The sequence below is a fragment of the Conger conger genome, chromosome 3 (assembly GCF_963514075.1).
Source record: "Conger conger chromosome 3, fConCon1.1, whole genome shotgun sequence".
In the NCBI taxonomy this organism is placed as follows: Eukaryota; Metazoa; Chordata; class Actinopteri; order Anguilliformes; family Congridae; genus Conger; species Conger conger.
In genome coordinates, this window is record NC_083762.1 from 60,394,288 (window position 1) to 60,417,035 (window position 22,748).

At 41.0% G+C, this 22,748-nt stretch overlaps 1 protein-coding gene and 1 long non-coding RNA gene across 7 annotated transcripts in view; one reads left to right on the forward strand and one right to left on the reverse strand.

Annotated features, from left to right (window-relative positions):
- Positions 1-12,429: 12,429 nt before the first annotated feature.
- Positions 12,430-14,752, reverse strand: LOC133125195 (uncharacterized). The gene is made up of 2 exons (XR_009708389.1): positions 14,631-14,752; positions 12,430-14,084 (listed from the first exon to the last, which is right to left on the reverse strand). It is a non-coding gene; the product is annotated as an uncharacterized LOC133125195 (long non-coding RNA).
- Positions 14,753-14,967: 215 nt separating this feature from the next.
- The window catches only part of LOC133123801 (zinc finger E-box-binding homeobox 2-like), a 75,341-nt gene continuing 67,560 nt past the window's right edge, over positions 14,968-22,748 (forward strand). For 2 of the 6 annotated variants that reach the window (XM_061234367.1, XM_061234368.1), the window contains exons 1-3: positions 14,968-15,278; positions 15,905-15,945; positions 17,385-17,528. In XM_061234367.1, the coding sequence (XP_061090351.1) occupies positions 15,939-15,945; positions 17,385-17,528 (151 nt within the window). In that variant the 5' untranslated portion in view covers positions 14,968-15,278; positions 15,905-15,938. The remainder of the gene's footprint in view (positions 15,279-15,904; positions 15,946-17,384; positions 17,529-22,748) is intronic. The other 4 variants (XM_061234363.1, XM_061234365.1, XM_061234364.1 and 1 more) reach the window with 3 other exon arrangements.

Below are 22,748 nucleotides of genomic sequence, written 5' to 3' on the forward strand. Positions count from 1 at the left end.
ACAAAACCAGGGGTGCCAACCAGTTTTCTGGGGAAATACTCTATTTTATTTGAAGAGTCTGGTTGGTTCCATTGACTCATTAAGAAAGCATTCTACTTTAAATGTGTTGGACAGCTTATGTGAATAACTATTTTTTTAGTTTACAGTATTTTTGTATGAATATTTATCAAGGTTGCCAATAACTCCACTGTATACTGTATATATAAAATAACAGCAGTCTGCACTCAACATTGCCACCCTGCCCCCACAAGCCCTGACCACTTCCACACAGGCATGTTAAAACAGGTGCAAAAGGTCAAGTTTCAGCACTTGGTTTTTGAACTGCGAAATAAGTGCTCCATATTAGTCTCTCTCTCCCGATGGCCCACGTGGATGTTAATAACGGGCAAGGTACACTAATCTGTGTTTTACCTTAATCCAGAGGGACAGCTGTATTAAAGAGGGATTTATAGTAATCAGCGCAAGTCCTGTGCATATAAAACTTCCCATTAGGCTTAGAGTACATGGGCTTATAGCTCATTGTACAGGAGTCCTACATCTGCTTCTCAATAAGGTCGTCTCTGATTCGCAAGGTACAGACTGAAAAGGGGAGGGGAAAGCAGGGGGGGTTGTAGGGAGGGCGGTTTGGGGGCGGGGAAAAAAGCTGAAGGATGTATACAGGAGCAGGCTTTCTTTCACTGTAGACAGGTCTACTGTGGCGTTACATTTATCATCTTAAATATTTCTCTTCCACATGGCAGAGGAATGATACAAAATGAAACCTGGTATCTGCAAAAAGGAGAAAAAACATACACTCATGCCAAGGCACAACGAGAGCCTTTGTTATCTTAAATCGGAAGGTATGATAGACCAGGCCATTTGGCCATAATCCCCAAATATCCCCTGTCACCTGACAGGAAGTGCTTAGAAAATATGACCTTATTTGGTAAGTCCCAGGTTAGGGTTAGGGCAGAAGGCTTGCAAAGCAGGCCAGATTGGGGGAGGAGGGGGCAGCAGATTTTCAGCTGAACCCGAAGATTTGTCTTGATTTTTTTTAAACCCTGAAAACCATAAATCCAACCGGTTCGTCTGCACTCTTTTGCTTGACTGAGCCTTTACAAGCAGACGTCTCCGTTAACAATAAGCCCCTGATGAATCAAACATCTATGGCATTAGTTTCACCTAGCTGCCTCTTTCCCAGGCTCCACGGCCTCTTTGTCTGTTCTTGTTTGATGAGAAAAACTCCTGACACTTGGTGTACCTATTGATAAACAACCCTGTGTTGAGGGGCCAATTAAAAAAGCGACTTAATGAAGCTTGATAGAATGCTCCTCAATAGAATTTGGATAATAATAATAATAATAAAAAATAAAACAATTATGATAATAATATAATACCTTGAATAAAATCGATAATAATTATGCTGTTTTGTGGAAAAAAGATTAATTGCAATATTATTGTGTTGTGTTGAATACATATTTTTATTTCATATTACACCTGTAAACTGTGATTGCTGGTGCCACCAGCCTTTGGAAAATGTGGATTCACAGTAAGCAGAAGAAAACACGGACTGGAAATAGAGCAACTATACCATTATACTATTCAGGACATAAACACCTGCTTCTTAGAATAGAGGAGAGATAGACAGAGAGAGGGAGATAAGGGTTGAGAGAAAGAAACATAATTATATTCTATCATTATGTTCCATGAAACATTACATAAAATGAATACTTTAAATCAAAATGAGATTTGCTATTTTTGTATTGCCTTTAATTTAGAGAAGACGTTTGCTTTTTCACATTTCATATCCAAAGCCAAGCTATACCGACCCACACAACTGACTCCAGGGCATTTTCGGAATAGACTCTCCAAATCTCCAAAATCAAGAGCCTGCTATATATGTACATATTCAAATATGCTATGATTTCCATTCTGGTCAACAACAAAATCATATTGTCACATTTAATTTCCCCACACTTTTGTCAAAGTAAAAAGAGAGATGCAAGAGATGCTGATGCTACTTGGAAGTTATGGCCTGTAAGCCAAAGTCACCACTACTTATAATTGATTGAAATAATTAGTGTACTTTATATTTTATTTGATTGTATTGCTTCCACTTCCAATAGCAACATGTAGATTACAATGCAAGCATGACAGATGTCAGAAATGGTCGGACACTAATTTTAAGCAAGCAGGTGTAGTGATTGGCCCTTCGGTTCCATACAATTTTACATACAGTAGGACTAATTTCTTTTCAGCCATTGCAGTAACCTATCCCTACCACCCCGCCCCTCATCTCCTAAAGTGTCCTACAAAAGGAGCATACAGGAAGCATGTAGAAAAGAGGACCTGAAAGCGGTGAGGTCAATGTCTAATTGTTACTTTTTGTAACTGTGTTTTTGTTGTGAAAGCGATCACCAGGACGGAGCATCTGGCCACTGCTGAGCTTGATTTAAGTGAAATCTGTCCACCCCCCGCCTCCACCCCCTCCCCCACCCCCTACAACCATCCTCCTCATCTCTCAGTCTCTATGTTAATGATGTCTGGTTTTATTTTCAGGCCATGCGATTAATCAATGTTAATTTCCTGGGATTAGTCGATGCCGTCCGGTGCTTCTCGTCCTGTTTCTTTCAGCCGCCCGGCCCTTCCTCGGGTTTAGGGCCTTAGCGGGGTGGGTTTACATTCACGGCACAAGCTGGATTAGTCCCCCTTTACAGTGAGAGCGAGTGCGTGCGGGCACCCACAGTCGCCGAGGTGGCGGTGTGGTTCCAGGGACGACTCCTCGCCAGACAAAAGGGCTCGTCCCGACTCATCCGCCCCGAAGGCTACGCCCACCCGCCATTGTCCCCGGCAACTGCGGCGGGGTGGCGGACCGATAGACAAATACACCCCCGACCCCCCCCGCCACCCCTCCCCCGAGTTGACAAGGCCGGGAAAAAGAGATGGAGGTGGAAAGAGGAGGCGAAGGGGTGAGAGGGAGTGACGGGCGTAGAGACGTAGACAGAGACGACGCAGGGGCAACAGATGACTCGCATTATACCGTCAACCTGCTGTTAGGTTACACACCGCCTCTTTCTTAGGGTCCTGGGGTTGCCCAGAGTCCAACGCCATAAAACACGCGCATAATGGCCTCCGGTGTGGGGGGCTCTAAAGGTGCAGAGTGAAAGTCTGGGCTCCGAGGCGACCCCCAAAGGGGGGAGTCACCTCCACTCCGAGCAAGGTTTCGCTTTGCTCGCCGGCTACCAGATCAGTGTTCGCAGAGCACAATAGATTCCTCAGGCACCTCCTGATTGATTCTTTTCTCATGGTAATGGCCATCCTCGCTCTTCTGCCAGGTTTTGCTCAGCAGTGGATAAACTGCGCTTTACAAGGCAGAGAGAAATGAACAAAAAAAATCAAGGTTTGAATATCTTTCTCTTTTCTTTTTTTTTTCCCCACCGGTCTTTTTTTTCCCCCCAACAAGCTGACATGTAAACGACTCTTTAAGTGCTCCACTCTTGGGCTCTGGTCGACTCATAATTGTCACAGTCAATTGTGTCCAACAGTCTCTTCATTCCCGAGCGCTTTCACAGCGAGCGTGGGAGATCAAAGCCAAAAATCAGCTCCGTTCGATCGCTCTCCATTTACAATTCTACCCAAAAAAAAGCAAAGAAAGGCCAAGGGGAGAGCGGAAAGGTGTGACTGCTGAGGAACAAAATTGTTCTGTGATTTGTTTTGAGTTGTTGATAGAATATTCTCTTGAGTTAAAAGAGCAAACAGCAAAGGCCATGAATTTGTTTTTAAGCTTCCTGAGAGTTATGTAGTTACGTTATTTCTCCTTCCAAAGTAAATATTCCAAGTGTGTATTTGAGTTCACCTGTTCTCAGTACCTTCAAAACATTTGTTGACTCTATCAGTCACTGTCACTGTCCTGCATTCACCAAAATTGTTGTTTCATTATTTATATAAATTTTTATACTTTTTTACACTGCTTTTGAATTAAAGCCTTTTCAATGTTAACTAGAAAAGCATTCTAGGACCTTAAAATTGAACAAACCCTTGATTTGTGGTTTTCTTAAATTCTCCATTAATTAGCATAATATATGTACATAAACCTCACTTGTATTTTCAGTTTCGAGTCGTTACCGTATCGCACCGTCTCTAATTTGTCTGTGGAATGTTTACATCGTCTGATGACCGAAATATCTCCTGGGTAGTAGGTTGTCAAACATACGGCTGGTCTTTAAAATAGTCTGTTTGGAGACATGCATAACCGCTTATGGTCAAAATGTCTCTTATTTGCTAAATCACACATGGGACGGATAAGTACTGTTATTACGGACACTGCCTACCCTGACCTCAGCCCTCAGTCTGCGCTGACTAAACTGCCGTGGCCGGAAAGTTTGGTTGTGTAGGTGTTCGCTTGTGCGAAAGCGAAGTCTCTCGTCACAGCGGGGTTTGCTCGTCGACTCTGACAGGGAGGCAGACGAGGGTGTAAAAAAACAGAATTTATATGTGTTTCATTGTAACTGGATAAATGCAGTCAGGACCATGTATAATAGGTCAGAATATAGAAGAGCCAGATTTTCTTTGAGAAGTTATGCTTAAAGTAAAGCATCAGCAGGCTAATTGACAGGCTCAGAATACAGTCTGTAACTGTGCTTTGGAGGAGAGCTTCCCCAAATTGACGGCAGGGTTTTGCGATGAGTATCGTGGGCATGATCGGGCATTCCAAATTGGAGAGAGAAACAGGGGGGGAGGATAAAAAAAAGGAAACCGTGCATATGCGTCTGACAGTTTCAGCTTTCTGAGTCCCACCTTCACTGTGCTGACCAGCTTTGGTCTTGGGTTTTTGGGCTCCTCACTACCTGTTGCTGACCCTCCAAAGTCAAAGGTGGCAGCAAACCAATAACCATAGCTGCCATTTACCATTCAGGAAACTCCTTTCCAAGGCCTTGAAGTCTGATTGGTTGTAATAATGGTGACAAAATAAGTCTTATTACTGAAACAACCATGAACTCAGGTGTTGCAAATACACATTCTACCCCTTCATAGAAGTATGATAGCCCCATGCTGTTTGATGACCTGTGTTATGATTTCCCTGCCCTGTGAAATCAACCAATGAGAGCCTTGATACCTTGTGATTTGCCCCTTTCCCCCTACCTCTCCTTGTGGAGTTCTGTCAGAATGCTAATACCCAGGCATTGTGTGTTACAAAACCTCTGTTCCTCCCGCTCCGATCCATGTGCCTCTCAGATCTTTTGAGAGAACGAGAGGGCCAAGGCTGTGTTGAGGGCTGCCACTGCGAAGGCCACAGGAACTCCCCTCAGTTGCTCAATAACAAAACTTTCCATCGCTTTCCCCCACCTTTAAACACCGTTGTAGCCCACTCTCTCCCTGAAGTGTTGCTGCAACCAAGAACACTTGAGCAATGACCCAAGGTTTCAACTTTACTCAGACAGTTGGCGAGAAAGGCCCCAAACGATCACACCTCGATCACTCTGACTTTACCTCTCCGCCACTTTTTCCCAGAGTTCACTAGTTTGCAACAGGGATGATGCCTTGCTGCAATTATCCTCAGAAGTAGTTTTAGTGATTGTTTCATTACCAGCTTGAAACCTAGCCAAAGAGTTAACTCCCATTATCTAGGTAGTTTCTGATAAGAGTCCATTATTTTACACCTGCATTTTTGCACATAGCAAAAGTTTAATAGCTCCATGGCTATTCCTCAGTGACCTCTCTGGCTGCCCATAATGATATGTTTATTTTCAATGAAATAGCTTCTTCTTTTGAGAGACAGACAAAGATAGTGGCCAATGTGCTTACTGTCATGTATTGGGATGGATGACAGTGATGGCATCATTTGCAGCAGGAGATGAGCCTCAGTTCCTGGTAGTGCTGCTCCTAAGCACTGTACTCTAATGAGGTAGAGCCTCTCTCTGCAGGAGTTGTAGGTGGTGGAGCTAAGGGAGATGCAGTTTCGCCACCTCAATTCCAGCCAGGACCTCCAGCACATCAACTCAGCCCCATAACAGCAGAGCATTAGGCCTTTCCTCAAGAGCTGAGGAACCTAAGAATTAGTTCCAGCCAGATCAGGATGTAGTGAGGAGAGAGCGGTTTGCACAGAGAGGAGGTGCACCACAGAGACTCTGCAGTACACAGCCTGAGAGAGCCTCAGTACCCAAACCCCTTGCTCCCCACAGACACCCCCATCCACATGAACACCAACACCAGCCATTACATCCTGCCTGACCACACCGACCCCAACTGGTCGAACACCAACCACTACGCCCCGCTCCTCAACACTGACACCTACAGGCCAAACACCAGCCACTGCGACTACACCAGGACAAACTGTGGAGCCCATTCCCACAGGCAAGTCTGCCTCATCTAGCACACCAGAGAAAATCAAAATGGTGTCCAGGCAACAAAAAGGAAAACATCTCTGCACCAAAATCACAATTTCCACTCCCATGGAGATACTTCCTCCCACTCACCATGCAGTGGTGCAAAGTTCTCCCTGGGCTGGGCTTTCATTCCAAATGTGTACTTGGTACACCACCCCAGCCTTGGATCTAACAACCTGTATGACCACATCCATCTGCACAAGTGCTGTGAAGATCTTCACAGATACCCTGAGGGACATAGCCCTGGGGAGAGTGCTGAAACAGGCTGCATCACCAGCCGGCAGAACACATCCTTGCAACAGCCCTCCCATCAATCCATCACATTTCTGTGAGGAGACCCACCCACAACCCTACACACCACATCCCTAGAAAATCCAGGAGACCCACCCACCAGCCTACATATTACATCCCTGGAACCCGCAGGATGGTTTACCATGGGGCCAGCTTTCGGTTCTCAGCCTCCGTAGAGGATATAATGTCGCCCCCTGCTCATATAAATTAATTCCGCTCCAAAAGCCACTTTCCCCTTTGAGATTCATTCATTTTTCACAGAAAATCTGAAATATTTACACTCATAATGATTCTGTGCTATGCAGTGATTGTGACGTATTAGGTAGACCTGTACAGCAGCTTGTTAATGCAAATCTAATGAGCCAATCATCTGGCAGCAACACAACGCATAAAAGCATGCTGATATGGTCAAGGGGTTCAGTTGTTGTTCAGAACAAACAAGAGAATGGTGAAGAAATGAGATCTAAGTGACTTTGACCCTGGAATGATTATTGGTGCAAGACAGAGTGATTTGTGCAGAAAAGGCTGCTCTCCTGGGATTTTCATGCACAACAGTTGCAGAGTTTACAGAGAATAACTCAACTATGCTTTATAACAGTTGTATGCAGAACGTCTGAAAACTCAACACCTCAGACCTTGAAGTGGACTGGTTACAGCAGCAGAAGACCAATAAGTCCAAAAAAAGTCTAGTAAATTTCTAATAAAGTCATCACCGAGTGTATATTCAACCTTCTGAATCCCCGTATTACATAGAGGAAACATTCCCTAATCTCCACACTGAAGTATGCCATTTCCAGGCCCAGGGAAGGGAAATCAGCAGATATTTGGAGACCTAAATGCACAGACAGGCACACAGCCTGACTAAATCAACCCCCATGGTAATAAGTACAGATTTGAAAAATAATACCCCAACATGAAACCCTATCCCCAAAACTCTGATTACCAAAATTAACAAAATGGCCAAAACCTGCTGCAGCTCTGTCAAGACCTGGGCTTGTACAATGTCAATGGAAGAACATGAGGGGGCTTTTAGGGAGATATACTGTGCACAGCTCACCTTGTGGCAGAAACACAGTTGATGGTGCGGTCACTGAACTTGATCCATTCGGTTTCAGAGCATTTACAGTCGAGCCACTAAAGCCATGGTACGACCACAGCCAAATGACCTTGTTCCTAAAAAGGACGGATACTAACACCATTCACACACAACCCAGCAGTATAATCTTAATAAATCCTACAGATGGGCTCCAAAGAGCACACAAGAATACCCGAGAGCAATTGAAGACCAAACCATTCAAAGCGTATTAGATAACTTTCTGCTCACTACATATCCCCGTAGTATAAAAGGTTGGCTGTCCAACATAAAAGCCACATTTTTGGAAAAAAATTTAAATCAGCAAAAAATTATTTTTCAAAACCACATTTTATTTGAAAACCCGAAATATTTGAGGTTGAAATGAAAACGAATGCCTAGGTACTATATGAGGACCTAAATCACTATAAGTGCACACTAAGAATGAAAAAAGAACATACACAAAACAATGAACAGTAATGGAGCAGTCCATCAACACAAACCTGTTTTGGGAAAATTGGAAATGTAAATCAAGTACATCAAAATGTGAGGAATGTGCTATACAAAATGGAAAGAAGATTTTGAACAATTCTATAAACAAATTCCTATTACTAAATTAAAAGAAACCTTTAAAAGAAATTAAAAGAATTAAAAGAAAATCATAAAATAGTACAAATAGAAATGCAAGTTGGTGGAGGGGGTAAAACATTTGATACAATAAAATCAAAGTTTAAAGTTAAAACTGGAAACACAAGAACAGAACTCAGAGGCAAGTCCAACCCTCTTTCACATGGCACAATCTATATTGGCACAACCCATATTGGCACAATCTTGCACCGGTGGTCTCATGCTCCCTAAAAATTAAATTCCTGCTTCATGCACATGACCTGGTTCTGCTGTCACCTACAGAACAACAGCTACAGCAGCACCTGCATCTGCTGGACCTGGGGCAGTGCTATCAGACTTGGGCCCTGGCAGCCGTGATGTACTGGGATCACAGAATAGCACAGCATCTGCAACAGACCAGCCATTTTTCAGACAGGTGTGCTTCGTAATCTTCGAGGGGGTTCATTTGTGAAACCGAAAACAAATCACATCCTCCTCTAAACATTTAGGATACCGTTTATATCTCTACTGCAATTTATCCAAGTACAACATTTAACCATAATCACAATAAGTTAACGGCTAGCCTAGCCTACAAGTAAGAAAGTTTGACAGAGGTCCACTGCCTGGCAAGGCCTGCTAGGGACTATCCCGACTGGGAGAAGGGGTTTAGCGATGAGGGGGATTATGGTCGCTTAACATTATTTATTACAAAATAAGTGCAAAGAAGAAGGAAACCCAAACACAAAGTAGACTTAATGGCTCTCTGGCCCTGAAAAGACAATACATTTTGGCAGATTACCTAACCATGCTCAAAAATACAGAGAAAAATTTGGGGTATGTGCAGGCTCAGTGAGCAGTTTGGCCCTAGAGACTGACTGGCACAGGCCGGCTCAGCTTCCCAAAAAGGCTGTGCTCACAGTGGCCGAGACAGCATTTTAAACTGCACGAAATATGAAAAACAACAAGAAATGTTCTTCCACAAAATTACGCAGGTTTTCCCAATTTGACCCTGGCAGCACAATATATTGAGTGCCTGCCATAGCCTGAGAGAAAGTGGGTGACAGCAAAGACACTGACAAAACATTTGATTTATTTATTGTTTTAGTATCTTGTACACAATATTATTTTGACAAGTCTCAGGAACTCAGCCTATATGATTTCACAAACCCCTCCCCCCCCCACATATCTTTCTCCATCCCTGTTCGCTCACTGCCCAATAGGTTTGGATAATCTGCATAATTTAGAATAATGTCATACCTATTAAAACAGGTGATTAGCACAGTGCTTATGTTTGTGTGTCTCTTTATAATACCTCATTAGTTCTTCATATACTGGTGCCTAAAAGCTATAAAGATAAGATTAGACTGAAACACAACTGCAGTGTTATTTGCTGAGGTTCATCATACGGTGTTAATTGAGATTTTCTGTTAATCATACTCTCTAGACTCTACTGAGTGAAACATGCTTGATCTAGACTTCATTTAAGGAGTTAAATTAGTTTTTTAAATCATATATTTTTGTCCTTGGAGAATGCAGTTTCACATATTACGGTGGACATTAAAAGGCACATATGTAAATATATGTAGTTTCGAGATACAACAATTATTCAGGGGTTTGATTAATTATTCATCATAGCAGACATCAATTATTCATTCAGTGGTGCAAGAAGTCATCTTCTTTACCAGAAGTTTTCACCCTATCTAGATCTTACCTTTTTAGTCAGTGTGGTGAAGGGAGAAAGTTTTGTGGCTGTCAGCCATTAACTGAATGTGCGTTCTATTCCTCTTCTTCTCGGGTTCATTCACAAAGCTGAATCATACAAACATGCAAAATGCAGTCCCACATAACCTCTCCTAATCTGCTAGTTTCTGACCACCAGGGAACTGACCCCGTTTCGCAGAAAACGATCCGTCGCTGTGCGCCGTAGGAACACAAGCGCTATTAATGCCGCGGTCCTGCCTTTTGTAGAGTCCCCGCTTTTGAACCTAACAAGAGCGATGTGAGAAAATCAATACCTGCTTGATGTGAGAATTTGCTCCTCAGCAATCTGCTTTGCAGAAATTTCACTGCGCTTTCTTCCCTTTGTACGCACGGACAAGACATCTGAGGCGTTTTTCGTGTTACAGAACGCTCTCTGCCCGCCGGGCAAGCGGTAAACGTAAAACAAATTCATCTTAAAACACATTTGAGAGTCCCTAAGATCACGCATGCTCTTTGCTGGCTGAGTTATTCAACTGCCAATCAATCTGACCCATGCTTTGTTGTATGGGGCAGAACAGTGACACAATGCTGATTCTACTGCAATTAAATATCAGAAATGAGTAAATCCAGTCTTTTTGGCTTCAGAAGCAGGATACACAGAAGTTCTGAGCAGGGGTTCTTTCTTACTTATCGTATACTCATCGCCATCTGTAATGATTTAATCGTTTTGAGGAGTAATAAGTGACTCGGAGTTCTTGGTGAATGTAAATTTTTCATATTGAATTTAGTGGAATGATTTGCATTGCACCCTATGTTTTCCTCTTATGATAAACACTGACACTGCTGTTAACATTGTCCGATATATGTGTAAATATTATGTCTCATAAATGTTCATGTTCATTTGACCTAGAAATAAGAAGTTGCTCTTCAAATATAATAATAAAATAAAAGGTTACAAGTTATGAGCTAGGAAAAAACAGAGTAGCTCTTTAATCATCTAGGTCTTGGCTTTATTTTGAATGTTATCTGGCAGGATGGTAACAAGGATGTAAATGAAGGAAGGGTTTTAGGAATAGTGGTTCGCAAACTGGGCTTGTTACCAGGGGGATACGGGGTTGAGTCCTGCACAGAGGCACCGCTGTTGCTGCCCCCGGGCAAGGCACTTAACCTAGGCTGCTTCAGTGGATTTCCAGCTGAACAAGTGGATAATGTGTCAGACTGCAAGCTGCTTTGGCTACGAGCATCTGCTAAGCAAACCACTTTTTTCGAAAACTATTCTTATGTGAATGATGAATTCTAAATTACAGAACATGCAGTACACACTCCAGAAAAACGGCTTCCCCTGAAAATGCTTGGTCTCTCCCTTGTTTTGTTTGTTTTGTGTGGCATTTGCTCGCATTCGTTTCACTCCGGTGAGACAGAGTCGCTGTGTGCTTTTTTTTTTTAAAGATGCTTCGCTGAGACAGGAAGTGACTGTGTTCACTTCTGTTTAGCCTGGGGATTTTGGATTCCAGTTCTCCCCCACCACCTGTGCATTCTCCCACTGATTTTTTACACAGATGTAAGATTTCCGGGGACCCCTCTCGCTCTCACACTCAACCCACCCACTCTCTCAAGAATTCGAGCAGGGGACACGATAAGCGTTTCCGTCCAAACACGACGCAACTGAAGAAATATCTGCGTTTGGGGGGAAGAAAGTCTCCTGGCTTGCTTTTTTGAAGATGTACAAAAAGCCAAATGCTGCATCTCTAGTTTGTAAAGTAGCCTATGCTGTTGAACCATATGAGCTAGAGAAGGTACCTGCTAATTATCAGTTTAATCAAGTGACTGATAACCATTTGCAATTATCTGATTTGATTGCTGGGTAAACAAACAAGAGTATTTACTGGTATCCCTTTCGCCAATAACATGCATGTTCGAAAAAGACACACAAAGTGCTTGAATGGACCATAACTTTGTTTCAAATTGAGTTTTTGTCAGATCCACCTGAGAATTCTTTCACTGTATATAACATAAGCTTCAAGCGAATGCTGTGTTCTGAATCACCCCAGCAAAGACATGGCTTTAAAATAAACATGTTTGCATTTACATGTATGAAAATATTCATATACACCTATCATATCTCAGTTTCAGGATCTCCTGTTCATAACCTACTGATTAAATAATCCATAATATGTCCTTTCAATAAACTGACTTGCTTGTCAAACTGACTTACTTGTCATTTTTGTTTAGGTTGGTATTTTATATTTTTATGACTGCAATAAAACAAAAAAACATTCTGGATGCATCACTGAGAATTCTGTTTGAATGATTACGTGACTGATAACTCAAATCACAGGTGTACGACAAGAATCTGCTGTAAGTGTCTGGTTTAGTCAAGAATGGGACACTTGATCAAAATTATATTAATGTTTATTTATAGTATAAGCCACAATATCATGTACATGCAAACTGCTCCACATCAAGACAACTGCATACCTGTAAAATCTAGCACATAGGCCTACACCTATACAATCTGGGGGAAATATGGTATAAAGGCAATTTGTTACACATTCAGATGGATATTTTATTTTCTGCATCACGTTTGTAAACCATTAAAATATAACTTTAATTATAGGCTTTAATTTAATATCAAAGTATTTGTATTTCCTGCAGTGGTATGCAAGTATTATGTATTTATACTTGCCTTGAAATACTTTGCTTTATTATGTTAATATACTGTAAAACACTCAAGGAACTATACATACAGCGAAAGACTATTATCTCTTCTTCACCAAAAGTCTGGTATTTACAATGTTTGTAGCCTAACACTAAAATCGTCACAAGGCCGATATACACAGGATATTTAACGCAATCGATTCAGTTATTCCAAACAGTGAGAGAGGGATGCGTTCACTGCCCATTAAAAAAATAATTAAGAACAGTGTGACTACAGGGTCCCGTTAGGTTCATTATAAGGCAATTCCGTTTCTCACCATACATAATATCCAAACGAAAAGAGAGCGAAGTTACTTGTGGAAGGGGTTAATTAACAAGCTGCTAACTGAGGGATTGCACTGCGGAGTGTGCTAATGTCAGGGTGTCCATGTCGCCGATGCTGTTTTTAATTTAACCCCATTTGGTGCACACATGGATTTAATCAGTCCATCTGTAACCTGTGTGCGGTACGGAACACAAGCGTTCATCTTTTCAAATTATTTATAAATTCTGAGAGAAAAACGAATCCGAGACATAAATGATGTAGGCTACTGTAGGTTACTTTTACAAACTCATCAAGTAAATAGGACGGTCGCATAACGCAGCAGAGTAGACGGTGCGGAAACGGGGATTAAAATGCGTACTAAAAGGCAATGTCTATTTTTTAAAGAAAGTTTCAAGGTTTGTACTACTTACCCCTGAGTGCCCAGAAATGTAGCGTGTTGCATTTCTTCTGGTACATGCCTGTAAATAAAGACTAAACAGACAAACCAAATATCAATGAATAACAAACGAACAAATACTCTATTTTAACAGTGTAATTAAAAGGTAAATTAATCCAGCTTCTTTTATAAAACATGGGATGGCAATTTTACTACTGACTTGAAATTCTAAATAAATATATAAACGCGTATATAGGCCCTATGCTAAAATAAATAAATAAATAAATAAATAATAATAATTATTATAATAATAATAATTATTATTATAATAAACTGCTACCATATGTTTATTATAGACACTACTATTCATACCACTACTACTACAAATAATAATAATAATAATAATAATAATAATAATAATAATAATAATAATAATAATAATACAAAGTACGTGTTCATTAGACATGAATAAACTAAACCCTGACTGACTTGTCAGACGTCAGACACTAAACTTCTCCCAGCGGATTCGAGCTCAGAATTGCTTAATGATCTACAGTCTTTGGAACATTTCTGAATTCCAGATGTTTCGCATCTTCATCTTCTGCTGTGGGATCTGATTGGCTTTGAACAAAAGCATCAATAGGTCCGACCCCTTCTGATTGATGATTTAATTATCCATACAGTAGATAACTGCGTAAAGACAGGGGAGGAAAAATACATAACCAATCACTGTCTTTCATAGGTGGCGCCTCCCTTGCCATCAGTGTACGTAGGTAGGCTATACATGTAATAGCTTTAGCCTATTCAGTGCAAAAATAAAAGAGAAATCGATTAAAACAAAAAACACATCCGTATGCTTATGCTTAATGAATTAAACGTTTGTACACTCAGTCTCTAAACCATGTCATTATTTTACAGACAAGGGAAACCATATTTAAAAACAAATATTTAATTATAAAGTTTCACTGACTTAAATGTGATGTTTAATAACATCGTATTCATGGATATGCATTACATCCATATACTGGTTTATAAAATCAGATTATCATTTTCCGTTTTCTGTTATTAGGCTACCTGGGGGAATTATGAAATATATATATGAATAGGCTACTAAGTGTTAGCTGAGTTACACTTTATCAGCTAATGATGAATGTAAGTACATTTCTGTTTAACTAATATATTGCTTGCCTGAATAAATTACGCCGTGTCGATTACGAAAAGAGTAAATGTACACACGCATTTTCAGAGAAGAGCTGGACAGCCGGAATCCCAGATGCTCAGATCTTGCAAGTAACCAGATATTCCGGCGCTGTTTGTTGATCCATGGTCGGTGAGGGTCAGTTGCTCCAGCATGATTTCCGTTAGATGCTTTCTTGTCGTAATGGTTGTGGAGGTTGGGGGCTGGAGAGGGAGGTGGTGGTGGTGGTGGTGTGGGGGGGGGGGGGGGGGTTCCAACTTTCTTCAAATATTATTCTTGCGTGGACGGCAAGGTAGTCCAGCTCTGCTCCTGTCTCTCAGATCATAAAAAATAAAAAATAAACACGTTTTCCCGAAGATGCTCACGTTTGGCGTTCCGCAATTATCCCGTCCAGTGAAGATAGGTGGCGCGTGTTTCAGGGTCTCTGCTCTGCATTACAAAAAGGAAAAAGAAAAAATGTCATTAGAAGAGGCGTAACACGTCAGTCCGTCCCCAGGTTTGTTTCCTGGAGTGGCTGAAAGAGATCAGTCCTAACCTGCCCAGCAGGAATAACGGTCCTTCTTCCAACTATTTCCCAGGCTTATTATAATTTCGCAAGGATCCTCGTTTTTCCACATTACAGTTGCCTCAGACGTTTTTTTTTTACCTGAACTGAACTATTTGAAAAGATAAACGTAAATAATAAGGTAGGTACTGAATTTACTGTTCTGTTTAAATAGCCTTTTCATAAAAGGTAGCTAGCTAACCAGCCAAAAGGCTACCTCGCTTTCCAACTAATATTGTCAGAGATGGTCATCTAACGTTTTTGGCTTGATTTTGAATGTAGCGTTTTCCGTTAAAGTTTGTCTACCTGTGCAGGTAAAAGCGGTGCACTTTACTGTACAAATGAAACTTGTGGTCTAAACTTGCAGGCGGGCAAAATAGTTATTGATATAATGTTAGCTAATTCGGGCAGTGGGCTTCATTTCTTTTGCTATTCCCTTGGATCTGCTTGGTAGTGAAGACAGAGGCGGGTGCTTGTTTTCTTATAAACGTGCAATTTAGCCCAGTATCTACATGTGCCTTAATAGTCTCTGTTTGGTAATTCCGCATATTTAAGAGTTAGCTATTTTTAAACTGGGTAGCTAATCGAGTTTCCTTAATAGGTTAAACACCATACAGGTTACGATTCGCTTTACTGCATATCGAGGTTGTGTAAACACTTGCTAGCTCCCTAATTAGTTATGCTACATATTGTGTTTTTGTAGGCTAGTTAACCAAATAGAGAGCTGCAAATATTACTGAGGTTTTGGTATTTATTTAATATTCCCAGATTCCTAACGTTGTCCATTGATGACCGTGATTCCATGATTTGTAAGTGTACAAAGTTATCTGTGTGTTTGTAAGCTTTTTGTGTGTTTGTTTTTATTTTTCCTCGTGGATGGATTCCTATTGTTTTGTCATCATAAACGCAAATCAAGCAAATTTGACCTGCTGGTTTTAAATACAATATCATACCCTCTTCATTATGTTATTATATTATTTTTAATCTATTAATTTGCATGATTTGCACGATGAAGAGAACGGTGACAAGGTGGCACCACGATAAAAGTTTTTTTCTTTCTTTTTTTTGTTTATTTTTGCTTGACTTACATTTTAGGTATCCAAAGGTTCCTGCATCAACGTGAATTATTTTGCATGCAGTTAGCTATTGGTGATGATTTCCCCATGCACAATAGCATATTACATAAAATAATTATGTTCCTTAAGGCTCCACAACAATTTAATCCGAAATCGTGTCTCTGCCAAATTGTAGCACAGCCAGTAATAATAAAAATATTAATAATAACAACAACAACAACAACAACAACAATAATAATACATTTAAAAACGTAGAATACCACTGCTCGTGAATTGAAGATTAACTGTATTTTTTCCATTTGATTGACAGTGGTTTCGAACAACAGAAAGATGGGCTTAGAGGAGGTTACATTTCAGTGCACTGATGCTTTTTTTCATAGTTTTTAGTAGCCTAACCACATTTATTTATCTTAAATGTTCTTTGGGAAAAAGTTGCTAAGTGCAAACTGAAACTTCTGACATTTGCTTAAATTCCCAAATCCTTAATTTCACTGTATAGCCTGACTCAATAAGTTTTTTACGCTTTGGAGCACAACGGTACTGTAATGCCTGACTATTGAACCGATGCACCATGAGCGATTGAAGCAAGATCAGCTATAGTCGCGCGCCGTACAAAAAGTCATACACACACTAACCGCATTGCATAAAACAAACAAACAGACCAACTCAAAAGTTATATGTATTGTTAACAGGTTCCCTAGCCTAACGCTAGCCTTAGCCTTTTATTTTGATTAACAAAAGCAAACCACACAATACAATAGCCGACCACACTGCATTTCCATGAAACAGCCGGTCATATTCATATTAAGGAAACATAAATAAAACATTCACTTCTGGCGTCTGTATTTCTTATGTCACACATTGTAGGCTAATCGCCCATAGGAAGGTGCTACGAAATATGTCCTTGGTAGCGAACATTGATTCTCCGTCTTCCCCTCTGCCCTCCTCCCACCTCTGCCCCTTTCCTCCCTCGCTTCTTCCGATCACAGTTTCATCAAAAGATTAAGCCGAAAGAGAACGACAACTGAACATTGAAACTGCAGTTTAAACCTTCTCGGATTAAATTGATTGGAGCTAGTGCTGTTTTAAGTTACCAACAGGAACGCAATGTTCATCCTCGCGCCCCGTATTTAAATGGGATGTCCCATATTGTCGCTGTGTTTGCTTGTTAGATATTGAACCTGCGTGCTGCCGATTCAGGGAATCGAGTCCATGCGCTCTACCGTCTGATCCACGCTTATCAATGAAGCCGGAGATCATGGCGGATGGCCCCAGGTGTAAGAGGAGAAAACAAGCCAATCCCAGAAGAAAAAACGGTAAGAAAATAACTATGAAAGAATATTGGATGAAACATATTGTGAATATTTGAATGACATTTTTTCTTGTCGGTTCGCTGAGCGAACGCTTTGGAAGTGATCGCCTGTTGTTCTTTTGGGCTAAGCGGAGTTAGCTTGCTAGCAGGCGTTTCAATGGCAGTTGACGGCAGACACTGTTTTGCGTGCCTGCTGATTGTGTGGAAGTGCCCCAGTTTGTACTTAACCGTGTTGTACTTTTTAAAAGCGCCCTTACTTTCATTGTATGCCTTCTAAAGTTTAAGTTCATGGAACTTTCAAAACTTGGAGCAGTGTAAGAATGACTGGCAAGGGGTTGAAAGGCAGGGACGCTTCTTTTGAAAGTTCAGGACGAGCATATATAACGGTTCTATCCAGGTTTTTATTCCTCACCAGGTACAAAACCGTTATTCGACCCCGAGCGGTTTTCGCTTTGCCTTATTTGTAAACTGAAATACCTGTGGATTCTCAGTGGGATAATGTTTACTAGCTGGATAACAATGAATGACAACGTCATGTTTGCCTGCATATTGTTGCTTGCTAAGTGAATCCATGCAGTAGGCTTGATAATAATTTACATAGCTAAGTGTGACAAGTGTCGAATGTAGCTAACGTTAAGTTTCTAGCAGTCTTAATGAACCAAGTTACTCTGACCAGTTTTATAAACAGTAAGTTACTTAGCTTTCGGGTACTCGGAAATGATCATTCATCAACTTTGATTGCTTGTGACAACGTAATTTATAGCTTGTAGGCTTACGTTAGCGCACATTAAGAGGAAGGAGACACTTTTCGATAAATGTAGCCTGATATGTAACTTAACTTGCCAACTAATGTTAGCTGTGTAAGTTAAACGTTAACGTTAGTTTTACTATAGCAAATTATGTTACCCGCACATTTATACGAGTAGTTTATGTGCAAGCTAACGTTATTTAAGTTTAAGAACTGCTCGACTGAAACAGGCGGAAACATAAACATTTTTAAACACTTTCTAATGGGAAATGAAATAGTCTTTTTAAATAAGCTTTGCTGGAGAAATCGAAAGTTTTATTATTGACTGCGCGCATGGTGAGTGTGTCTGTGCGTGCGTGTTTATGTTGGTGTGTGTGTGTGTGTACGCGTGCGTTTGTCTGTGTGTGTTGTGGTTGGGGGGGGGGGGGGGGGGGGGGGTCACTCGCTTTACCCTGTTTTGCTTGCCGAATCATGCTGCTGAATTATGAACTGGAGTTATGAAATAGTGGGGAGTGCTAATGGGATTTTGGAAAGGAAGGCTAAGGTTGATTGTCACCTTTACAGCTAGAGAATGCGCAGCCAAACCCCTGCTATCTACATTTGAGGCAACATTTTTGCAAAATGTGCGAGGTCATATCAAATCCGAATATGCTTCTGGAAATTGATGTTAGTCACGGCAACTTCTGAGTAATTGTCTTAGTTTCCTTGTCTGCGTTTTCACTGTGAGAACATAAAACTTATAGAGCAGCGTGGACTAGTGTCCAAAATGGTCTTTTCCCTGTTTTTTTCTTTCGAGATTAAATAGGCCTAACGTTACAATTGTTTAAACCGTGTGCTCCTTTATTGAATGATATGAACTGCGTTTAGAGAAAATCGATGACAGTATTTTTGTGGGTCTGTCTCTTTTCTCCTTACAAGTAGTTTCATGCCCGCAAATAACAAACGCTGGGAGTCAGACAACTTCGTCCTAAACTATTCAGAGAAAACCGAGGGGCGATGCTGTAAGCTACACTGAAGAAAAAAAAAGTTATGAAATGAAAATGTTTTAAGAGTATGTGACCAAATGGCTCATGGTTTACAAATGAGCTTGTTCACGTTCCACTAACCTGTTAAAAAGTTGTCATGCAAAATGAAACGTGTTGTAATATTCATCCACAGATTCATAAACGAACTCATGATCCTCTAATGTAAACATGCATAGTAAAACGAATAGTGAATAATTTCACTTTATTTACCGATGCTAGGTCAATCACGCGACGCATGGAAGTTCATTTTAGGCACTTAGCTGTGTTTGCTGTGTTTTATTAGCTAACATGGAATCGTTTTATATACTTTCCCTCAATGTCTCCTGTCCCGCGATGCTTCCATTGACATTTTCTTCGTGAATAACTGAAATTAGTGGATTTGTGGTCTCCCACGAACTGTCGTCGGAGAACTACAAAGGAAGTGAACGGCAACGAAGCATGTTCTGCAATGGAATAAAAATACATAAACGTATTATTCATAAATTGATAACCTTGTGAGGAATGGCTCTCGAAAACCCATTTAAAAGCAAATTTTGGACAATGCAAAAGTAATGTTAATCAAACATTTTCCCGTTGAAAAATACTTTTATTAAAGGCTAAAATTCACTGTCACATTCTTGATTGGGTAGAATATTTGTGTAAAAGATGTACTGTCACAGAAAGAAAATGTATAGTATTCTTGTTTTAAAATGTGTGTTGTTGTGATACTGCCGTTGCATTTCGTTTTAAATCAGTGTTGCTATAAGTTCAAGGAACCTTGCTTAATATAGTCGTACAAAGTAACGTTTAATCGAATGAGGGGTATGTGAGTAATGTAATTGTAAAGTGTAGGGAGTGGTGCAACAGGGTGCATTAAAATGTGATTTGTGAACGTGACGTGCCTGTTTGTTAAACAGTATGTGAAAGCGGGGAACGCAGCTTGTAAATGGCCACATTGCATTCTTTAGAAACCCATTTTAAGCATTACAGCTGCACACATCTTGGGTAATCTGTTTGATTTCATCTGGGCTATGCTTAGCCTTGACTGAGTATCTATCTGCAAGGGAAATAAATAGTTTGGCTGCGTATACTATATATATATTTTTTTTCAGATACATTAAATGCATCCGTCTGCTTATGCCTTACACCTCCTTCCTCACCTCTGCCCTCTTTGGGGTACCCTAGAAAAGGTTGCTCTCTGTCCAGTGAAACTCGATATCAGCAGGCTGGTAGCTTTGTTGCAGACCAGCCCTCTTCCCCAGGTGTTGTGAGTTACGTCCTGCTGTGAAGCCTGGCTGGGCTGTTTGATAGTACAGCTGTTGTCCTGCCCGGCAACCCTTGTGCTTTTAAGTCGATTAGTCAACCAGCAAGAGTGAAAATGGTCCTTTTTTTATTAAGTACACACCTTTTCCTTCACTGATGGCTGCCGAAAAAAAAAATATATAAAAAAAATAAACAAAAATATAAATAATTTCACCGTTTGGTTAAAGAGATCACTATGATGTTTTCTTGCTGTGGCAGGAGGAGTTTTAACACTTAGTTTCACACTCATCCATATTGCATATCTACAGTTGTACGGAGGAGTGTCATGTTGCGTACAGTAATTCATATAAATTATATGCCACTATTAGTCTATTTGTCTGTCTTGTGGTGGCATATGTCACATAGTCCATGTTGCTATAAGCCGCTGAATGGCACTGCCATTTGTGTCACAAAGTCTCTGTACAAGTACAAAGATTATAATTTTTTTTTTTACATTTCCTGTTGCTATTCCTTTTCAGTCAGCCCAAAGCCATTCAGTAGAAAATGTTCTCTGTAGAATATATTGATTACATAATTTATGGTTAAAAAAAGTGTGTTTCTCTGGCTTCAGGAACGAAGTACAATGCTGTGAGTGCGGATATAAAGCCTGGCACATTTATGCTGTCTGTATAAAGGGGGCCTGCTAATTCTTTGGCCGTGGCCCTGCTTTCAGGCCAAACAATGGCGGATTCCTTCCAGTCTAAACATTTTGTGCATCTCTATTATCCGTTAGCTTTTAAGGTGCATTTTCTCCCCCCGGTGCAGAGAAAGAGACTCCCCCTCCCTCCCCCATCCCTCCCCCTTTTCCACAGATTTCCCTTTCCAAAGGTAGATGCCATTTTGTGACCATCAGAGGGAAACCCCCCCGACCGCCCAAACAACCCCCCCTCCCCACCCCCCCAAAAAAAAAAAAAAAAAAAAAAAAAAACCCCGAGCAGGTCTGCTGTTCTCTCAGACAGTTGGTGGTCAGTTGTTGTAATGCATTTCATTTACATGTTTATAATGTCAGTAGTGCTGGGGCGTCCCCTGTCCGATTCACACTCTGCCCGACCCGCAAGGGTGCAGTCGTCCGTGCAGCGAGCAGTCACCTTCTCCAAATCGTTTTCTTTTTTTTTCTTTTTTTTTAGTAGGAGGGAAATGGGAAGGGAGGTTTGTCATGTGTCACCATTTAGAGGAGGATTATGTTGTTTAAGCGAGTGAAATAATGGCCGGTCTTATGAACCGGCGACGAGCAGTGTTGGTCATACAGGGGGACCCCGCTGTTCTGATTGGCAGTTCAGTGCCGGTCACAGCCCCATTGAAGACAAGGATTTATTAATATACGGCTAATAACAGATTATAAAGCAGACTATAATGGCATTCTGTTTTGACTTGCAATGACTTTCGGTGACAGTATGAGATTTATTTTTTGCAGTTGTCCGGATGCCAGGATAGTGTGTGTGTGTGTGTGTGTGTGTGTGTGTGTGTTTTATTATCTCCACGGTATGTATGACTTGTGCAATACTTTTTTGTGCACTACGTTCAGGCTGGTGTTGCTCACCGGTGTCTGATTATCGGCGTCATATCTTTTATTATTTGATTTTTAAATGCTGTCTTTAATTTGAGGGCTATGCTTGAGCAACTGCAAAACAGGATGTAGCCCTGTTGTTGCTATTTACAGTTTTTTTCCGAAAAAAAAAATAAAAAAAACAGTGAGCCACATTTTTAACAGAGTACACAAAGTGCAGGCACGGGGCTGTTGGCGTTCGTACACTTCCCAGTTACAAGGCACGTCCTCCGCCCTGCTCTGGACTCTGTAGGCCGAGTGGTAGCTTTCCCCAAGTAGTACCCGACCTGTTCAGAGTCAGGGAAACTGCTCGGAATTAATTAGTCCTCAGAAACGGAGTGCATAACTGATATTCTCTCTTTCCTACATGTGATGGAACAGCCCATCTCTATGAAATATTTTATTTAATGTAAAATGAGATATTTTACATAGAAGAGAGACCCTAAACAGATGGCTGTTCGTCGTCAGAACGATCACAACTCCAGCGCGGTTTGAGGTCGCCGCAAAAAGGCGAGCCTTTCGAAATGACAAGTTAAACAGGCAAGTCGGAGGACGCTTTCTGCCGAAACTGAAATCCTGACAAAAGAGCGCAAAGCCGGTGCCGTCAAGCACTTTGACTTCGGA